A 17,414-nucleotide genomic window follows, 5' to 3' on the forward strand; every position below is an offset into this window, starting at 1 on the left:
GTTTGTGTCATCACCCGCATGAAAGTACTGGGTGCGTTAGTCAAGCCGAATGGCATGACCAACCACTCATATAGCCCATCTTTCGTCTTAAACGCCGTCTTCCACTCATCTCCTGGGCTTATACGAATTTGGTGATATCCACTCTTGAAGTCTATCTTAGAGAATATAGTAGACTTGGCCATCATGTCAAGCATATCATCAAGTCTAGGTATAGGGAACCTATACTTGACAGTAATTTTGTTTATAGCACGGCTGTCCACACACATGCGCCACGTGCCGTCTTTCTTTGGCGTCAACAATGCAGGCACGACACACGGGCTCATACTCTCTTGGATGAAACCCTTTTGCAGAAGCTCATCAATTTGCTTCTTCAACTCTGCATGCGCTGCAGGGTTCATCCTGTAGTGAGGAAGGTTCGGTAAAGTAGACCCTGGGACAAGATCAATGGCATGCTGTATGTCCCTCATAGGTGGCAACTCATTCGGTAAGTCTTCAGGAAATACATCACTGTATTCCTTCAGGACCGAGGTCACCTCACAGGGCAACTCTGATGGAACCTCAGGTGTAATTTCTCTAGCCACAAGGGCATACACCATAGAATCCTCCTTAGCCTCTTTTTCAAACTCTCTTGCGCTGATTATATGTAAAGACTTAGGTTTGGATTTCCCCATTTCTCTAGGCTCACTTGCCTTCTCATCCTTCTTCTTCCCTAGTGTATTCTCAGGTGGCATGGGATTAAGTTTGATCTTTTTACCATTATACATAAAAGTACACGCATTCGAACGGCCAAAGATCGTGACATCATTATCGAATAGCCACGGTCTACCTAGGATAACATGTCCCACATCCATAGGTAAAACATCACACCACAGGGACTCTTTGTATGACCCAAACTCGATGGGGACTAGACATTGCTGGGTGACAGGTAGGGATGTCTTGTCAACCCAAGAAACTTTATACGGGTCTGGATGAGGTGTGGATTTCAGTTTTAAGCGATCTAAGGTGCTAGTGGAAATCACATTCTGACAACTTCCACTGTCCACTATCACCTTACAATTCTTTTCACCACACTTGGCAATAGTGTAGAAGATAGTGCTTCGACGCCAGTCAGCACTACTTCTAGACTGAGCTAACACACGCTTGACTACTGCAAGCGTTGCTTCTCCATCCACTTCTTCATCAGTAAGTCCTCCTTCAGGGTGATACTCTTCAACTTCATAATCACCCTGGTCATCTCCACCCTCGTGGGACTCGCCTATAACTAAGGCTCTCCCATGGCTCTTCGTAGGACACTGATTAGACATGTGGCCAAGGTTGCCACACTCATAGCACCTCACTTGGCTCATGTTACTAGGACCGGCACCAAGAACCCCTTTACCCTTGTCCTCCCTAGGCCTAGGCGGAATGGTCGCCTGTGCCCTAGGTTGATTACCAATATTAGGTCTAGTTCCTTGGGAACTAGATCTAGCATTGGAGTCTCGGGACTCAAAACGACGAAAGACAGGAGCCTTCAGATACTGCTCTAACTCCTGTACGACTTGATATGCTTCATCTAAGTCCGTTAAGGGCCGAGTAATAAGCTAGCGCTGAAGATCCGCACAAAGGCCCGTCTTAAAACGCGAGAGCATTACTAGAGGGTCTTCTCGGATATCACATCGCATCACATACTCTTCAAATTTAGCGATGTAGTCAGCGGCAGGCATTAACCCTTGGCGTAAGGATTGCCATTGGTCAAGGAGCTTCTGACGGTATGAGAGAGGAAGGTACTTCTCCTTCAACTTCTCTTTCATCTCATACCAATGTGTGATAAGGGCTCTACCAACTCTCTCTATCCTACGCTCGGTGTTGGTCCAGAAGAGCTTGGCTTGACCCACAAGCTTCATCTTAACAAACCGCATTTGACGGTTTTCTGACATGCCATACCACTCAAAGTAGTGGTCCATGTCAGCAACCCAGTCAAGGAATGCCTTGGGATCCAAGCGTCCATCAAAACTCGGGGCCTCAACTCTCACACTCTTCATCGCACGCTCATCTGGATCATAACGGTCTTGATAACCACATGTGGCTCGTGCCTCTCGCACCACACCACGACCGTTACCACGATCTCTATCCTCACTACCACCACGTGTGGCAGCACGTTCTTCAATGATTCCTTCCACTTGGGAGTGCGCATCTTCCCCTACAGCGGGGTTTTCCTTTTGGGACGCCTCTAGTTGCTCCACCTTAGTCATGGTAGTGGTAATTTGGTTCTCAAGGCGGGCAAACTCACGCCTTTGACCCGCTTCTAGGGCGGTTATCTTTTGTATCAATTGAGCAAGTTGCTCAGATAACTGCTCGTTATTCATGGTAGGTTGAAGTTCGAAACCTCTACCTCTTCTCGTGGGCATACAATGAAGACTTGAACCAAACTCTACCTAACTAGACTACTAGGAGTTATGACTTTCAAGATGAATGCGATGAATGCAAAACTACTATGAACTGACACAATTAAGTTGAAACAGGAAACAACTCAAATCTGAAAATTTTCCAGATTAGGAACTTTCTAAAATTGGAAAGTTTCTAAAATTGAAAACTTTCTAAACCTGGAACTTTCCTAAGTTAAACCTAAAAATCAAAACCCTAATTTGATAACTCGATCTAGACAAAAACCATACAAGCCTAGGCTTTGATACCAAATTTGACGCAGGACAGCCCTAATTATGATGCATGCTCATGGAGATAATTAAACAGCGGAAATAAAAGGAATAAATGATTTAAAATTCTAACAGTAATCATCATAACTGAGAAAATCATAAAGGAAACATGCAATGGAGCGGGCCATCACTACAACCATGGAGTATGGAATTCAATTACTACTTAGGTTGGATCCGGCGAGGGATGAGACCTCCCGATCTTGCATGGTCACAACCAATCGATCAATGAAGATCACTAGTCCGAAGAACCAAGAAGTTTCTCGGATTAGGGATTTGAGAATTTGGGGATTTAGAGTTTAAATCGGTTCTCAAGATTTTGATCGAAGAAGAATTAGCCAAAATTGAAAAATAGAAGGAAGAAAGTTATTACCTTGAGGAAGTTAGAGGGGCACAAGAAGAAATTAGAAGAAGAAGATCAAGGGGAGAGAAGAAGCACCATTAGAGAGAAGAGAGGAAGGAGGCAACCAAAGGGTTTGCTTTTCATTAATCAATAGTTGAAATTCGTGTTTAGGGCTTTACCCCACTTAAATAAGCAAATAAAGACATAAAATTACTAAAATACCCCTAGGATAAGCAAATAAAGATATAAGATTACTAAAAGACCCCTAACTAAGTCAAAAAACGTGCAAATAACATAAGTATAGGAAAGTTTGGGCGCTCGGTCTTCTTTCTCCAATCTTCCTTCACATGTGTCTTCCCTAAGTGGGGTCTTCTATATGTCCAATCACATGTGAAAGTTCTTCAGCTCCTCAATATTCGCCTATCCACAAGGACGACACTTGTGGTTGGCGCTTTCTTCGTTGGTACACCTTGAATGCACCTGTGTCCGCATCAGGGTCCCACTACCTGTTGAACTAGAGCCATAATTACAGCGTGTCCGTCTTGTGTGCCTGTGTGTGAGGAACTCTGATAGATTATAAAAGTTATTCTCTTATATATCATCACTTTTCTAGGTCTGCACCTATATAAGAAATCTCTTGTACAAGCAAGGCATGCCAGCATGGTAACATAGGTAGGATCCAATTCATTCATTAGAGGGGTGCCACTATGTAGATGCTCTGGCCCAAGAATCAGGTTGGTCCAATAGTCAGGGCTCAGGTGGACCACAGTTTTTTAAGAAAACGTACAGTTGGCAAAAAATATGGCTTTAGTTTCCTCAATTGTTCAACTGTTCTAACACAGTGGCCCATCTGCTACACATACTACATCTATACTTGTGTGACAAGATCTACATAGTCAGATCCACCTGATGAGCGGCTTGGATATGGCACGGGTCCGAGCTTGAAGATGGTGTCCTTTTACACACGTGTGACTTAGCAAAACCCTTTCCCATGTGAGAAAAAGTTTGATACTCTGGCAGTGTGATGGGTGATACACAGGAACTAAAACAAGCTGTCTACATCTCTGCCCCAAATTAGCACATCATCATCAACTATGCCACCTCATTACTTGCCCTTTTTATGAGGCTACCAACAATCAGTGCATGCTTGTCCCTTTTTTGCTTACAAACTTGCTCTTACAACTAATGCAAAGGACACTTCTAGACTGTTTGCACGCCTTTCAATGACAGGCATGCATCAAATTCGAGCCATTTCATCAAGATGGATCCCACCTTGCATATACTGTGTCCAAAAATTAAGAAAGTGATCAGCTAAGGAGACTAAACTGTCAATCTAAGCCAGCCAAACACTTAAGAGTGTTTTGGTCATTTACTAGAAACAGTCACTTAAACTAACAGATGTTAGAGAACTCCAGCAGAATATACTAGGATGCAAAAAAGAAAAAACCAAAAACAAAAAAGAGGACCTCTTGAATTACCAAGGTGCCTTATTGCAAAATCAACTAAAAAGGTATTGGAATGCCAAAAAAAAAAAAAAGACTAAGGTACTGATTTTTTTATTTTTTGTTTTAATAATATAATAGTATGGATAATAAATACATTAATAATGAAGATACGAATATCAGTGAGAGTGTAGAGCTGAGAAAGCTATCTAGAGGCCCCTCATAATGGAGGTTTTATGGGCCATATGGGGAGCTAGGAATAGGCATTGCTTCAGGAATATCTGTGAGAGCATAGAGGAGGTCATTAGTAAAATCAAAGGTCTTGTTACAAGCTGGGCTGTCCATGTAAAGGCCATTTCGGCTTATCCTTTTTGTTGATTGTTTTCTTGTTGTTGTATTCTTTTCCCACTTTTGGCAGGCTTTCCAATAAAGTTGCTGTTACAGTTATGTCTCAAAAATAGAAATAAAAATAAAAAACAATGAAGATACCATCTTACTTGGTAAACTTGATGCCTATCATAAAGTGGTCATCATCATTCCCACTAAAAAGGGCTTCGAAGTCTGCAGGCTTTGATGATTTTTGAGATTTTTTATCTTCATGACCATGAACATTGTTTGGTAACTTGTCATTATCATCATCATCTTTCACCATTCCAAACTCTTTGGAAAAACGATCAATGTGCTCCACATTCACCTGGAAAACCATCAAATAGGCATCAAATAATAGAATAAGCATTGTCAGAGAAGCATGACAATTAACAAACTGGTGTGGCTATATCCATTCGCAGGATAGATGCTAGGGACAAACAAAATGGGCCATTATAAATAATTTGACTTGCACTGAGATTGACATGGAATATTGCTTCTCCAATCATCTGTCACATGATATTGTCCACATAACTTCTTAGACACAAACCTATAATTCTGTCAGGTCAAGTCCAAAATGTCCCCCTTGTTAAGCCATTGTGATGCAAGACAATTAACCACTTGGTCTAAAAGCTCAAACTATTAGAGTATGGCGAATTAATCCCTTTATCTCATAGCCCAGGCCCCACATCTCATGGATTAGGACCTCGGCCGAACACCCCTCGTGGGGCCCAAATCACATGGGTACCACCTCACATGGGCCGCCCACCCCGGATGTGTCCCTACATCCCACAAGCTACCCCACTCGAGCCCAGTGTGAAATGCGCATTAATCACCCCGGGCACGAAACCTCACCCGTGGGCCCCACCCACCTCGAGCGTGCCCCTGCATCCCACAGGCGACCTCACTCGAGCCCGGTGTGAAAATGCCTCTGCGTTAATCACCTCCAATGAGGAGTCTCGAACACGAGACATCCCGCTCTGATACCAATTTCATGCAGGACAATTAACCACTTGCTCTAAAAGCTCTAACTGTTAGAGTATGGCGAATTAATCCCTTTATCTCATAGCCCATACCCCTGCATTACATTGATCTTAATACCATAGTCTATGTTGGCACTGGAAAGGTATATGTTTAATATGGGCAAATCTATTAAAGAAAGACAGTTCAGTTTTAAAGAATTCACATGTCATCCGAACCAGTAGGTATCGCCCGATACAAACCAGTTTTGTCCATATACAAAACAGCTTATCAGTCTGATACAGGGTGATAGGGGGGGCAATACAACCTGGTTTCATGGTGATCGATACAGTACCACCGAAACCGATTTCCAAAGATTGGTAGGTACCATCTCCACACAGAATCATCATGCCAAAATCATCTTTCCACAGATCTTTAGGCTGAGGCATGACACAGGACAAAATACATAGGAGCCACTTTTGATAGGGCAGCTAAAATTACTAACACTTCCACCCAAAACAACCATAAGTCCCTGGTTTTCCCAGCTCATTCTCATTGCCCTTGGTTAATGTAAATATCTTGAGTTATGAATCCAATATTTGTGTTTTTTACACCAATGGTATCCGGCCCAAAGGCAAGCATCCAGCAGCATCATTTCCCCATAAGATATAAATGAAGAGTATGAAAATTATCCAGTCTTGCACTGGAAATCAAGTTAGAGTGGAAAGTCGTCCATTATATGACAAAAGAGACAATGATTCATACCCTGTGTGATGATGGGGTTAGTTGTATTAGTCTCTTAACGACACGCAGGGCAATGCTCCGAAGTGGCAATAGGATCAGAACCTGCAACAAACCATAATTGTGAAATGTTAATTACGATTTGTGGATCTAAGAAGAAATAACATAATTATGGCAAGCCACAGGTGCAGGTAGTTTGCATTAAACAAGGCAAAAGAAAAACTGCACAATAGTGAGATTAGTAGAAGATTCCACAGACAATAGCTCAAAGTATGAACATATATAACAAACATGCAAACCAAATACGGCACATCTTGTACCTCCAAGGCTACAACAACAATAATAATAATAATAATAATATTGAGTAGTTAAAAAGTGCTTTTCTAAAACAGTCAGATTCACACAGTTCACGCACCAGTTTCAAGAAACAATATCAGTATGCATACGGTATACAGGTACCTGTAACACTAAGAAATTATTTAAATAAAATTTACTGGAGTCCAGTATTATGCCCAAAGCATAGTGAAAAGTTCATGTTTCATGCTCAGCACATGCTGATGTGAAGAAAATCAGTGTTTATGATTATCAACAGGGAGCAGCTTCATAGAAGTCATTGCTTAAGTAGAGGGCTTCTTGGACTGGGCAATGTATGCTAAATAAGCGTCATCGGCTTGTCTTTGTTTTGTTCTTTTCTCTCTTGTATGCTTTCTCCTCGCTTTTCACGAGTTTCTAATAAATTGTCATTATCTCTCCCCAAAAAAAAAAGGGGTATCAGCAGTCCATCTGGTATTCTGGTGGATCAAGACAACTTTAACTTATCCAAAAGAGTAACCATGCGCTACCGTCCACAAAAATAGGCACAGCTTAGCAGAAGGCAGTCTTTTATTTGAAACCAGGGAAGTTCACAATGGGTTTCTAGAACAACATGGCAAGGACTAATGCTGAGATGGGAAAAGAGTAGTTTACGAACATTCGGGGCTTACAATCATCCTAAACATCTGATCAATAGCATAAAAAATGGACAGTCAATATTAAGCAGAGAAACAAAATAGGTCCAATCATCATCTTGACACATCTATTCAATAGATCCCACTTTTTATTACTTATGATTCCAGAGTAGCACTTTGGTTTGATGATTCTAACTATGTGATCTATGGCTCATAAACTAATGTATGGTTCTAAAAATTGGCCCCATTCAAAGGGTTAGGATCATCAAATCAGCGTGATTCTTTCACCATCGCTTGCTCCCAATAGTACTATTGAATGAACCGTCCCGATCAATGATTGAGCATCCACATGTCATTTAAAAGCTTTGGGGACAATAGCAAAACCCTTTAGATGTATAATAGTTCTCAGTAATGGCCATTGCTGGCACAACACATTGTTAGTCATCACTCGTTAGTGATAATAATAACCTATTTACGACATTTGTTTTTATTTCCTATACTGAAAATTTTGAGGGAAGGTGGTGGTTTTTTGCTTTTCCACAAATTATACCACATGCTCCACCACTCATTCAGGTGCTTGTCAAATTCCTTGGAGTTTCATTCTTGTGACTCTGCTCCCCAATGTGATACTTGACATGTTACCTACAGCATTGCACGATCGATGCCATCAAGATGCAAGTGAGAACATGAACAAAAGTAGTTTAAATGTCATTTTATTGTAACTATTGTGGTGATCAGCTGCCCACCTGATATCTACCCTCCTTTACACAGTCTCAGGACCAGCTAGCCTGTTGTCACCAGGCAGAGGTTTTTTAAAAAAAATGGTAAGTCTAAGGTCTAAAGGTGCTAGTACTAGAGAAAATTTGCCAGCTTTGACGCTGGCAAAAAGGATGGAGCAATTGCTGCAGAACAAATTTGAGTCTGTCAAGTTAACTATGATGCTTAGTTCGCACAGTCAGCTGATTTGGATAGTACATAAAATTACCATTACAAGACAGGTATAGCAAGCTTTTTAAGTTTTACAAGAGCAATCATAATCTCCAATAAACTTCGGCTTCCTCACAATCATGGGAAACAAAGAAAAAAAGCCTGGAATTTAAGTACCCAATGGAAACTCCAGATTTCATACAGAACCTTGCTAATTCTTCACATAATTAAGATTAAAAGATTTTCTAACTTTGTAGTCCAATAAAACCCCAAGCCCATAACAACATAAAAATCAGCACAACCTTAGGACGAGTAAACCCGTGATCAAGGAACTTGTCAGCATTAATTATCTCCTCTTTAATACTATCTCCATGCTTGGCTACTTTCGCATCATTCTTTGTCACAAGATCTCTAGTCCTAAAAACATGATTCAACTGAAGAAATAAACATCAGAGAAGTTACAAGAAAATTCAAATTCCCAAACCTCCAAAGTGCCACATTGAAAAGGTTAGTCGGCAGCAAAGTAACAAATTCTTAATGCAGTGAGATGAGAAGGATCTATACATACAACATGCATAATGTACGCGTCCATGATACTTGAGTCATCTTCCAGACCTTTGAGATAAAAGGGCTTCTTGTTACAGTGCATTATATCACGATAAGTATTGCCTATAACAGGTAGATATTAAGCATGTTACTACTCAATTGATCTAATGTGCAACTTGTGCATCAATGAAATAGATGAAACCAAATCAAATGAAATCCAATTGATTCCCAACTGCAGCATCCACTAATCACAATATGTAAAACTTGTTCGATTTCATGACAAAAATAAAGTGATGGTTGGTTCCCAGACAAGAAGTGATAGGAATAGCAGGATCTTAGCAGTGGATTTGCATAACAACATCCGGAAGACGCATATAATCTAGCAGCTACCTAAGAACTAAAGAAAGGGCAATGTGATGCTAGCAGCTTAGGCGATTTCAAATTTACTACTCAAAGATCCGTGTGCACACGCACAGAATTTGATTTTTCCCATTGAATTTGGACCTCTCTATTTTTACTTTTAACCAGCCATTGGTAGCCACCAGCTGGATGTTTGAGATTGCTCAATCAGTGTGATTTCGAGATATGCTCCATCCATGATGTGCTAATGGTCAGGATAGTTGTACATGTCTGCCACATATAAGGAGCATGAGTCAACACCATGTTCTACCACCAGAGTCATCATCATCTAACACCATGGTCTACCACTGGAGTCCTGTCCTCAAAAGGAAAAATGCCAAAGCAATTCGTGCAAGGAGAGATTGAACAGATAAATAGAACCACACATGCCAATATGGCAGATGTGTGCGAGATCTGGGTATTTACTGTGGTGGTACCAACATGAACAAACCAACCTATCTTGAGATCTACATTGCTCCACTAATCAGATGGATCTCATGTGTAAATTGAATATAAGCCACACTGGTCATTTTCTTTCTCCATTTTCTTCATAAGAGTGCAGCCCACCTGACAACTGGATTGGCCTGATTTATGAGAAAGGACATGTTCATGGTATAGTTGCATGAGGCATGAAGCAAAGAAGCAACAGGTTCAGGTGTAAGTGAGAGGAAGTGTTTGTTTCAAATGCTAGCAAGTACAAAAAGCAAGGAAGCAGGAGTGGGAGTGGGAGTGGGAGTCCAAAGTATGATTGAAAGTGGGAGCAGCACCTGCTTAGAAGGACAGGCAAATAAGGTTCACAGTATAGTTTTGATTGGAATGAAGCAGACACTAAAGCTCTTCACACCAAAGCCTTCACCTTCTAGTGCTTCCTCCTCCAAGCATTTCATCTCGATGGAGGTACCAATAATGTTTATTGACGAGGCATCCCTTCACACTGAGAGCCACAGCACTTCTCTTTGTTATTCCCTGCACCTATCGTTTACGATGATGGAAGATTTGTTCTACTGGGAGCACTTTATGAACTCCATGATACACAGTCTGCAACTTTGAAAGGAAGGGATGCATGTCAGGCTAAATTAGATTCTAAAAAAGGGGTGTGCAACTACCTATGGTGTGTGGATGGGACTTCAATGTTATCCAGTTATCTTTTGGGACTTGACGAAATCAAGCATCAAGTATGAAGAGAGACTTTCAAAAGTAGTGAGTACTGAGTATGAATGAGCATCTTGATCACCCATTAGTGGTTGCTTCCTTGTGCATAGATAATTCAGAGGACATGAAGATGTCCCAACCATAGTTCCAAGGGCCATTTGGCATTGCAAAAATCAGCACTTTTGGGCAATTGGAGTACTGAAAAGCATTAGGTTTAAGCATTAAATACATTCATGTTAGGGGCTCACATTGATTAATTATTATGAAACAATCACCTAAAACTAAAATAGTTCTTCTTTCCTAATCACCATGGCCGGCATTTCTGATAAGGCCTTTCTGCTCTAGACAACAATTCTTCAAGTATTGTCCAGAACCATCGACCTGCTTCTCACATCGTGGCCCACTGCCCACCTAATAAGAGGACTAGATTGATTTTTGGGAAAGAGCGTCTACATAGTTGGACCCATTTGATAGATGGTTTGGATATTGCACCCATATGCCCACTGGCACATGTAATAGCATTGATGAGGATATCCGAGCACCATTCATATTTGGGGTCTAGATCGAGTACGTAGCCACGTTGGAAGACCCAACATGCATGTTCATGCATATTTGAAGACACCACACTGAGAAGATGCATGTGGGTTGCATATAGGAGCTTATTAGATACATCTAGACCATTGGATTGAGTGGACGCTTTCATCGGACCATTGGATTTTGAGCGTTGGATCATCTGGACAGTTGATCATTGGACCATCTTGGCCATAGACATCATGAGACATTAGTTTGGTTATTTCCTTAATTTTTTTAATTATTTTGTGGGTTGTTTTCTATTTTAATTGATTTAGTGGGTATTTTGAATATTTTAGAATCATAAGGGTGTTTTTGTAAAAACACCCCAATTAGTCTATAAATGGGTGGGCATGTGAACCGTGGAGTATTATTATGCATTGAATATATATATATATAAAAAAAAAACTCTCTTCTTGCTTGAGCAAAGAAAACCTCTTGTGATGCAAGATTGTTTTGGCTTTGAACTAGAACATATTTTGTTACTGGGATTCTTTAACTTTGTGATAGAGTAGTTTTATTTTGTGTTTTTGATTGCTTTAATTAATCCGTTATTTATTTTCAGCATATCATTCTAGGTTAGACCATCCGTCCTACATCAGGCATGTAGACAGTGCCTTATATATGAGCGGGCTAAGCAAATATCCCCATAATGATACATCTGAGCATTTGGCAGAAAACCTCAAGTCGAGGTGCCAGATTTGAGTTCCAAGCTGTATTTCAGTTTTGAGGTTTGGTCATTCCAGATGCATGTGATAGCCATGCCCAACTACATGCAGGTATGTCTGCCTATTTGAACACATGAACCAGATTTGGGCTCTCCATCTAGTTGGAGACGGATATTTTGCATAAAATATCAGGCCATTTCACTCCTTAGATGAGTGGTACTGTACCAAGTACACTGACAATTAAAACTTGGCCTTCCACTCATTTTGTTCACTCTAGCCCACCTGTGGTGTGAAATGGCCTTATTTTTAGCCTAGAAGATCTACACAGTGTAGAGCACCAGAAAGACAGCTCAAATCACGCACGTCTATATTGGCACATGTTGTGTATAGATGGCAAGGTTTTTCACACAGATGCAATGAGCAAGCTCAACTCGCAAAGGCTTGCAGCACTATGTCAGCAGATTGCTATAGGATTTTACCCAAAAAAGGGTGTCAGGAAATAGGTAGGATACACAAATATATTAATTTGTCTTGTATGTTTACCAAACATGTTTTTCCGCACAAGAGATTCTCAATAAATGATTCCAAAAAAAAAAAAAGTCTATCGTGAACTAATTCTGCACGAACTTCCTAAAAGCAATGCCAAAAAAACCCTAAAACTCAGTGGTTCATCTCAAATCTCAGCTGAGTCAACTCAACTCATTCAAGCCGAGTCACTAGGAAATTTGTTCATGAGTGTGACTTGGTCCTGAATCAACAAGACTCATGGTGACACACTTGGTCAACTACTTTTTCTTATAGAAGTTAAAAAGAGACTCAAGTTTCAAGCTCGCAACCTTCAGCCGTTCACGAAGGAAGCCACCATCCACAATCAACGTCCCATGTTTTGTGCATTTATTTTAGCTATTTCAACTAAAGATTACTATTTTAAATATTTGCTAATCTTTAAGTATTTCTTCAAGTTAATTATCAAATACCAAGTCAAGTCAAGCAAAAAACCAGTCTAGTCTTCAATCAACCTGACCCAGTTGGACATCCAGTCAAGTTTAGTTTGGGATTTCTGAACCATGGTTTCTATCGCTTCCTTTTTGCTAGTTAGCAAGAGACTCGTTTTCCGGCAACATTTTAGTTGGCATTTGGTCACAATGGCCATATCCCAAGCATGATAATTAGGCCTAAATATGTGGTTGAAGAAGTTGTGATTTCTTGGTTCGACTGAAGAATGGTGGGATAGAGGACAGCAAGGAACCAATTGGCCATTTTGTAATTTCACTACAAATAAGGGATACAGTTGTAATATTAACAAATATAGTTTAGTGGCAATGTTCATACCCTTCCACTCTCCAGTCTCTGTAGAGTATTTTGGGTACCAGCTTGTAAAAGATCAAAACTAGAGAAAAAAATTGGCCTATTCAAAGAATCAAGCATGTTTCTGAAACAACTATAAAGTAGTTATTAAAAAAAGTTCATATTCCCAATAAAAGTTAACCAGCCAAATGATAGATGTCTTAAACTAAATAATCTTCTAAAACCCCTTAATGTTGAAGGATGTCAATCACTTGTTGAAATACAATAGTGTCCATTTTGTGGCAATTGAATAACGAAGAGTATGAAGCAGCAAACAGATCAAGAGAAAGGGAGAGTACAAACCATAAAAACCAAGGAGCTTTTGGTAAAGCTAGAATGCAAAATGCAATCATGAAGAAAGATATGCAGTCATGAAGAAAATAGAAGTCCACATATGTTAATGGTGTTAAAAGAGCAGCTTCGTAGACAAAAAAAAAATGCAAGTGATGGGAATAGCATGAACTTACAAAGTGAGAAGAATTGTCTTTGCTTAGAAGAGTGAAAATCTTTGCCCCCTGAAGTTTTGTAAACATCTTGCCAATGCTTATACAGCCTTAGTTTAAGATCATATGCAGAATCATTATCAGTCTCCTACAAAGAAAAATTATTTAAAATGCAAAATCAAATTCTATATAGATTAATATTAATATCAAACTGCCAACACAAATATCCATTGATGTAAGCCAGTTCTTAGAGAAAGGGAATAAGAAATGGTTTCAACTCAAAAAATGAAAAAAGGATAGATGGTGGCCCAATGCTGTGACTAGCACAGGACAACCACATGTGGCATCTATAAAGAAATGTGTTGTATAGATATCCAAATCTATATATTAGACAGCATTACATCAAATTCATGAAGGAAGAATACATTTATTCTATGAATTTCTTACTTCATAACAAAGGCACTTTCCACAAATTGAGATATTTGTTAATAATTAGCACTACAGGAATTCAGTCTTCTTCAATTTTGTCTCCACAGAGACTTTGCAGACTAAGCCATACCCTGCGCAATTTGTACAACTAAATAGTAGAAAGAATTACAAAGAAATACCAAATGCAAAGAATTACAAATACCAAATGCCATTAAATTATCTTTACTGAGAATAAGTAGAATGTTATCCTTAAGTATAAGAGGAAGAATACAGAGTTCTGGTTTTAACTTTTAAGGGGAAAAAAAGTCCCCTTGAGACAAGTGACAACTGTTTCCTTTTCCTTTTGAGAATGACATTTTTCTATAAGGAGAAACTTATCGAATCATTCATCCAATTACAGATCCAATAAGGTTGAGGACAATGATTAAAAACAACCATGATCACGCACTCTAAAAGCCGTACCTTCAAACAACAGTGTCCTGTTCCTACCCACTTTGACATTGACATGTTAACAGCAGGCGCCTCCCATTTGAACTTCCATTTGCTTTTAATCAAATCGTCCACCTCTGCCTCTGATAACGTGCGTCCTAGGTGATCATTGAAGGAACTGCACAAAGATATTGCACTCGAGAGTTACGAACAATACAGGCCATTACAAAGTAAGAAAAAAGTCACAGGCAAGGAAAAGTAGAAGACAAGAAGACTGAATCCACGTAAAAAAATTACTTCCCATTTTAATTGAGTACAGCACCACATCTGAAGTTCACAATTGTGAAATACATAATTCTAACTATTGGTTGGTGGGAAGAAACAGAGTGCACACTATGGATAATCTGCAACGGAGATCTCTTATTCTCCCCAATATATGTCTGATGTGCATGGAGAATCCGGAGAATTGATCACTTATTTATCCATTGCTCTTTTGCTCAGAGAGTGTGAGAGTTTTTCCTTGCTACATTTCACATGGTTTGGTCATGCTGGAGTCAGTGGAGGAATTGGGAAAGCTGGCAAAGCTGTTTACGGGCTTCTCGTTAGGCTATTTTTTGGGCTATTTGAAAGGAACAGAAAGAGTGATGTTTCAGAAATGGAAGGTCCTCCGTGGATGGAATGATATGTGGGGTTAAAGGTTTTGTAAAAGGCCAGCCTCTTCATGTAAATGCAGCTAAAGCTGCTTCCTTTTCTTCTCTTTTTGGAGCATTAGTGTTGCATTGTATTCTTTTAATTTTTTCCTACCTTTCAGCGGGTGTTCTAATGAATTTCAATTATCTCTATAAAAAAAATTTCTAAGATTGTGAAGATTAGCGATTGGTGACTTCTGCCATGCTATACTAGTGGCTACCAAATCGTATGTCTATTGACTCTCAGCGCATGCTATTCACCCAAGTGGCCTGAATGAATATGCGAACATCAGTTTAAGTATTTCTTCAGTACTTCCATTTCTGCAGTTGTGCTTTTGCTCTGAGTTGTGTTGCCAGTCAAAATACTCAGCATTGAGCCCACAGATTGACTAGTTGGCTAAGTGGCACATAAAATGCCACACGAGGCAATCTAGGACCTAGAACTCATGGATAGCAGATGGCTATCCTGGGAGGCTTCAAAATCATTTGTTGGCACATATATCCAACTATCAATGCACATGATCTAAGGTCGAATCAGGACAAAGTGAATTTGGCTGCTTTCTCTTCTCAAAGTAGGCTGTTTATTGTGTCAGTCATAGTAATATCTCTTTATATGTGGTGTTCAACATCTCTTCTATGATGAGATTATGTTTGAGGAAGTCTAAAGATATTTTCTTCCTAACATCCATGACTTAAAATAGGATTTGAGTTAAAGAGCTGTTTTGCATCTTGATACTCCTACACCTTAGATTGTTGGTGACACAGTTTCGAAGTAGCACTCTATATGCCCAAGTTTATAAATAAAGCAATCCTACTACACAGCCTACATATAGGCATATGATCAATTACTCCACTGGACAAAAACAACCAAATCAAACATATTCAAGGTATAGGCACTGGGCTGGATCTAGAAAGATGATGGTGAAAAGACGATGATGGTGTCCATGGAAGCTCGCGAACAAGATGACGTGCCAGAAAAGAATTCGGTCATGGCCGTGGCCTTGACCAGAACTGGGGAAAACGGCAGCGAAACTCAAAAGGGGAAAAGGACGGAAGAATGGATTCAGGTAGGAAGAAAGAGACAGGATCGAAGGAAACGAAGCTCCCAATACGATTCTCTTCCAACTCTTTTCGTCAAAGGCTACCCTCACAGCTGGTTTCCTTTAAACCTTGAAAAGGTTTTCAGGCGTGCAGGCGCAGTCATGGACGTGATAATGCCCAGAGATAAGAATAGTGGAGAATACAGGGGTTTCGCACTCATCCGGATGAGCTCGGAGGAGGAGATATCCCGAGCCGTTTCGATGTTACATGGCCAGAGTTTCAAAGGAGAAAAAATGCTAGTGCAGCGTGCTAGATTTGGGCCAGAGAAGAAAATCACAAAAGGAGAAAGATCAGATACATCGGTACGTCGACCTATATCGGCAACAAACAACCCTCTGCAATCAGCGGCGCCATACCGGGATGCACTGGTGAAGAACCATGTAGAGAAAGGAAATGCATATACTCACGCTGAATCCGACAACATAGGAGAAAGGAATAAAGATTTAATCGACCCTAAGGAAGCATATAAGATTACGATCAGCGCTGAGCGCATAGCTCAATCAAAGAAGGAGCTACAGGATTCCGTAGTTATAATAACGAGAGAAGGGGCTCCTCGATCCCAAGTCAAGGAATGGTTGAACAATGTCTGCCGAATCCGACCTGCACAGTTCTCCATCAGACCAATTGGGTATAATGAACTTTGGATTAAGCTCACGCCAGTTCTGAATCCAGATATTCTCAGAATGGCGGGGGCTCTTCACAACGACGGACCCATTCGATCCGTCCTCAACTGAGACGAATTCTCAATCTTTGAGTACGAGGAGGTGTGGATCCTAATCTGGGGGATTCCGTTAGAACTCTGGTATGATGAATTCTTCATTCAGGCGGCGAGGAAGTTAGGGCAGCTAATAGAGTTGGACCAGAAAACAAAAATCGGGGAGGAAATGGGAGTTGCAAGGATGAGGATTAGAAGGAAGAAAGGTGAATCCACCCCCCCTCAGATCACGGTTTTTGTTGAAGACAAGGAGATCCCTCTTCCGATTCAGCTGGAGGAGAGCTCCAACCAATCCCCGAGATGGGGCGACTTGTGGCTAGCCAGGGAATTGCCAGACGCCTACGCTCTCCACTCCGAGAAGGAGCACGAAGGTTCTCCTCTTCAGTGCTCCCACAGAGCACCGAACGTTTTGCCAGCGTCTCTGCAGGCAAGAATTAATGCCTCGGTCAGTCCTCCCTCTTCACGTCAGACGCGTGGAGACTCTTCGGCCGTTCATCATGATAGGGAAGC

At 40.6% G+C, this 17,414-nt stretch overlaps 1 protein-coding gene across 7 annotated transcripts in view; it reads right to left on the reverse strand.

Moving 5' to 3' along the window:
- LOC131217453 (protein NUCLEOLAR FACTOR 1) overlaps window positions 1-17,414 on the reverse strand; it is a 60,160-nt gene that overhangs the window by 23,299 nt on the left and 19,447 nt on the right. For all 7 annotated transcript variants that reach the window (XM_058212386.1, XM_058212387.1, XM_058212385.1 and 4 more), the window contains 6 exons: window positions 14,433-14,577; window positions 13,566-13,689; window positions 8,985-9,085; window positions 8,719-8,850; window positions 6,567-6,647; window positions 4,973-5,169 (listed from right to left, as the gene is read on the reverse strand). In XM_058212386.1, coding sequence (XP_058068369.1) covers window positions 4,973-5,169; window positions 6,567-6,647; window positions 8,719-8,850; window positions 8,985-9,085; window positions 13,566-13,689; window positions 14,433-14,577 — 780 coding nt within the window. The remainder of the gene's footprint in view (window positions 1-4,972; window positions 5,170-6,566; window positions 6,648-8,718; window positions 8,851-8,984; window positions 9,086-13,565; window positions 13,690-14,432; window positions 14,578-17,414) is intronic.

This window comes from Magnolia sinica, chromosome 10 (assembly GCF_029962835.1).
Source record: "Magnolia sinica isolate HGM2019 chromosome 10, MsV1, whole genome shotgun sequence".
Lineage (NCBI taxonomy): Eukaryota > Viridiplantae > Streptophyta > Magnoliopsida > Magnoliales > Magnoliaceae > Magnolia > Magnolia sinica.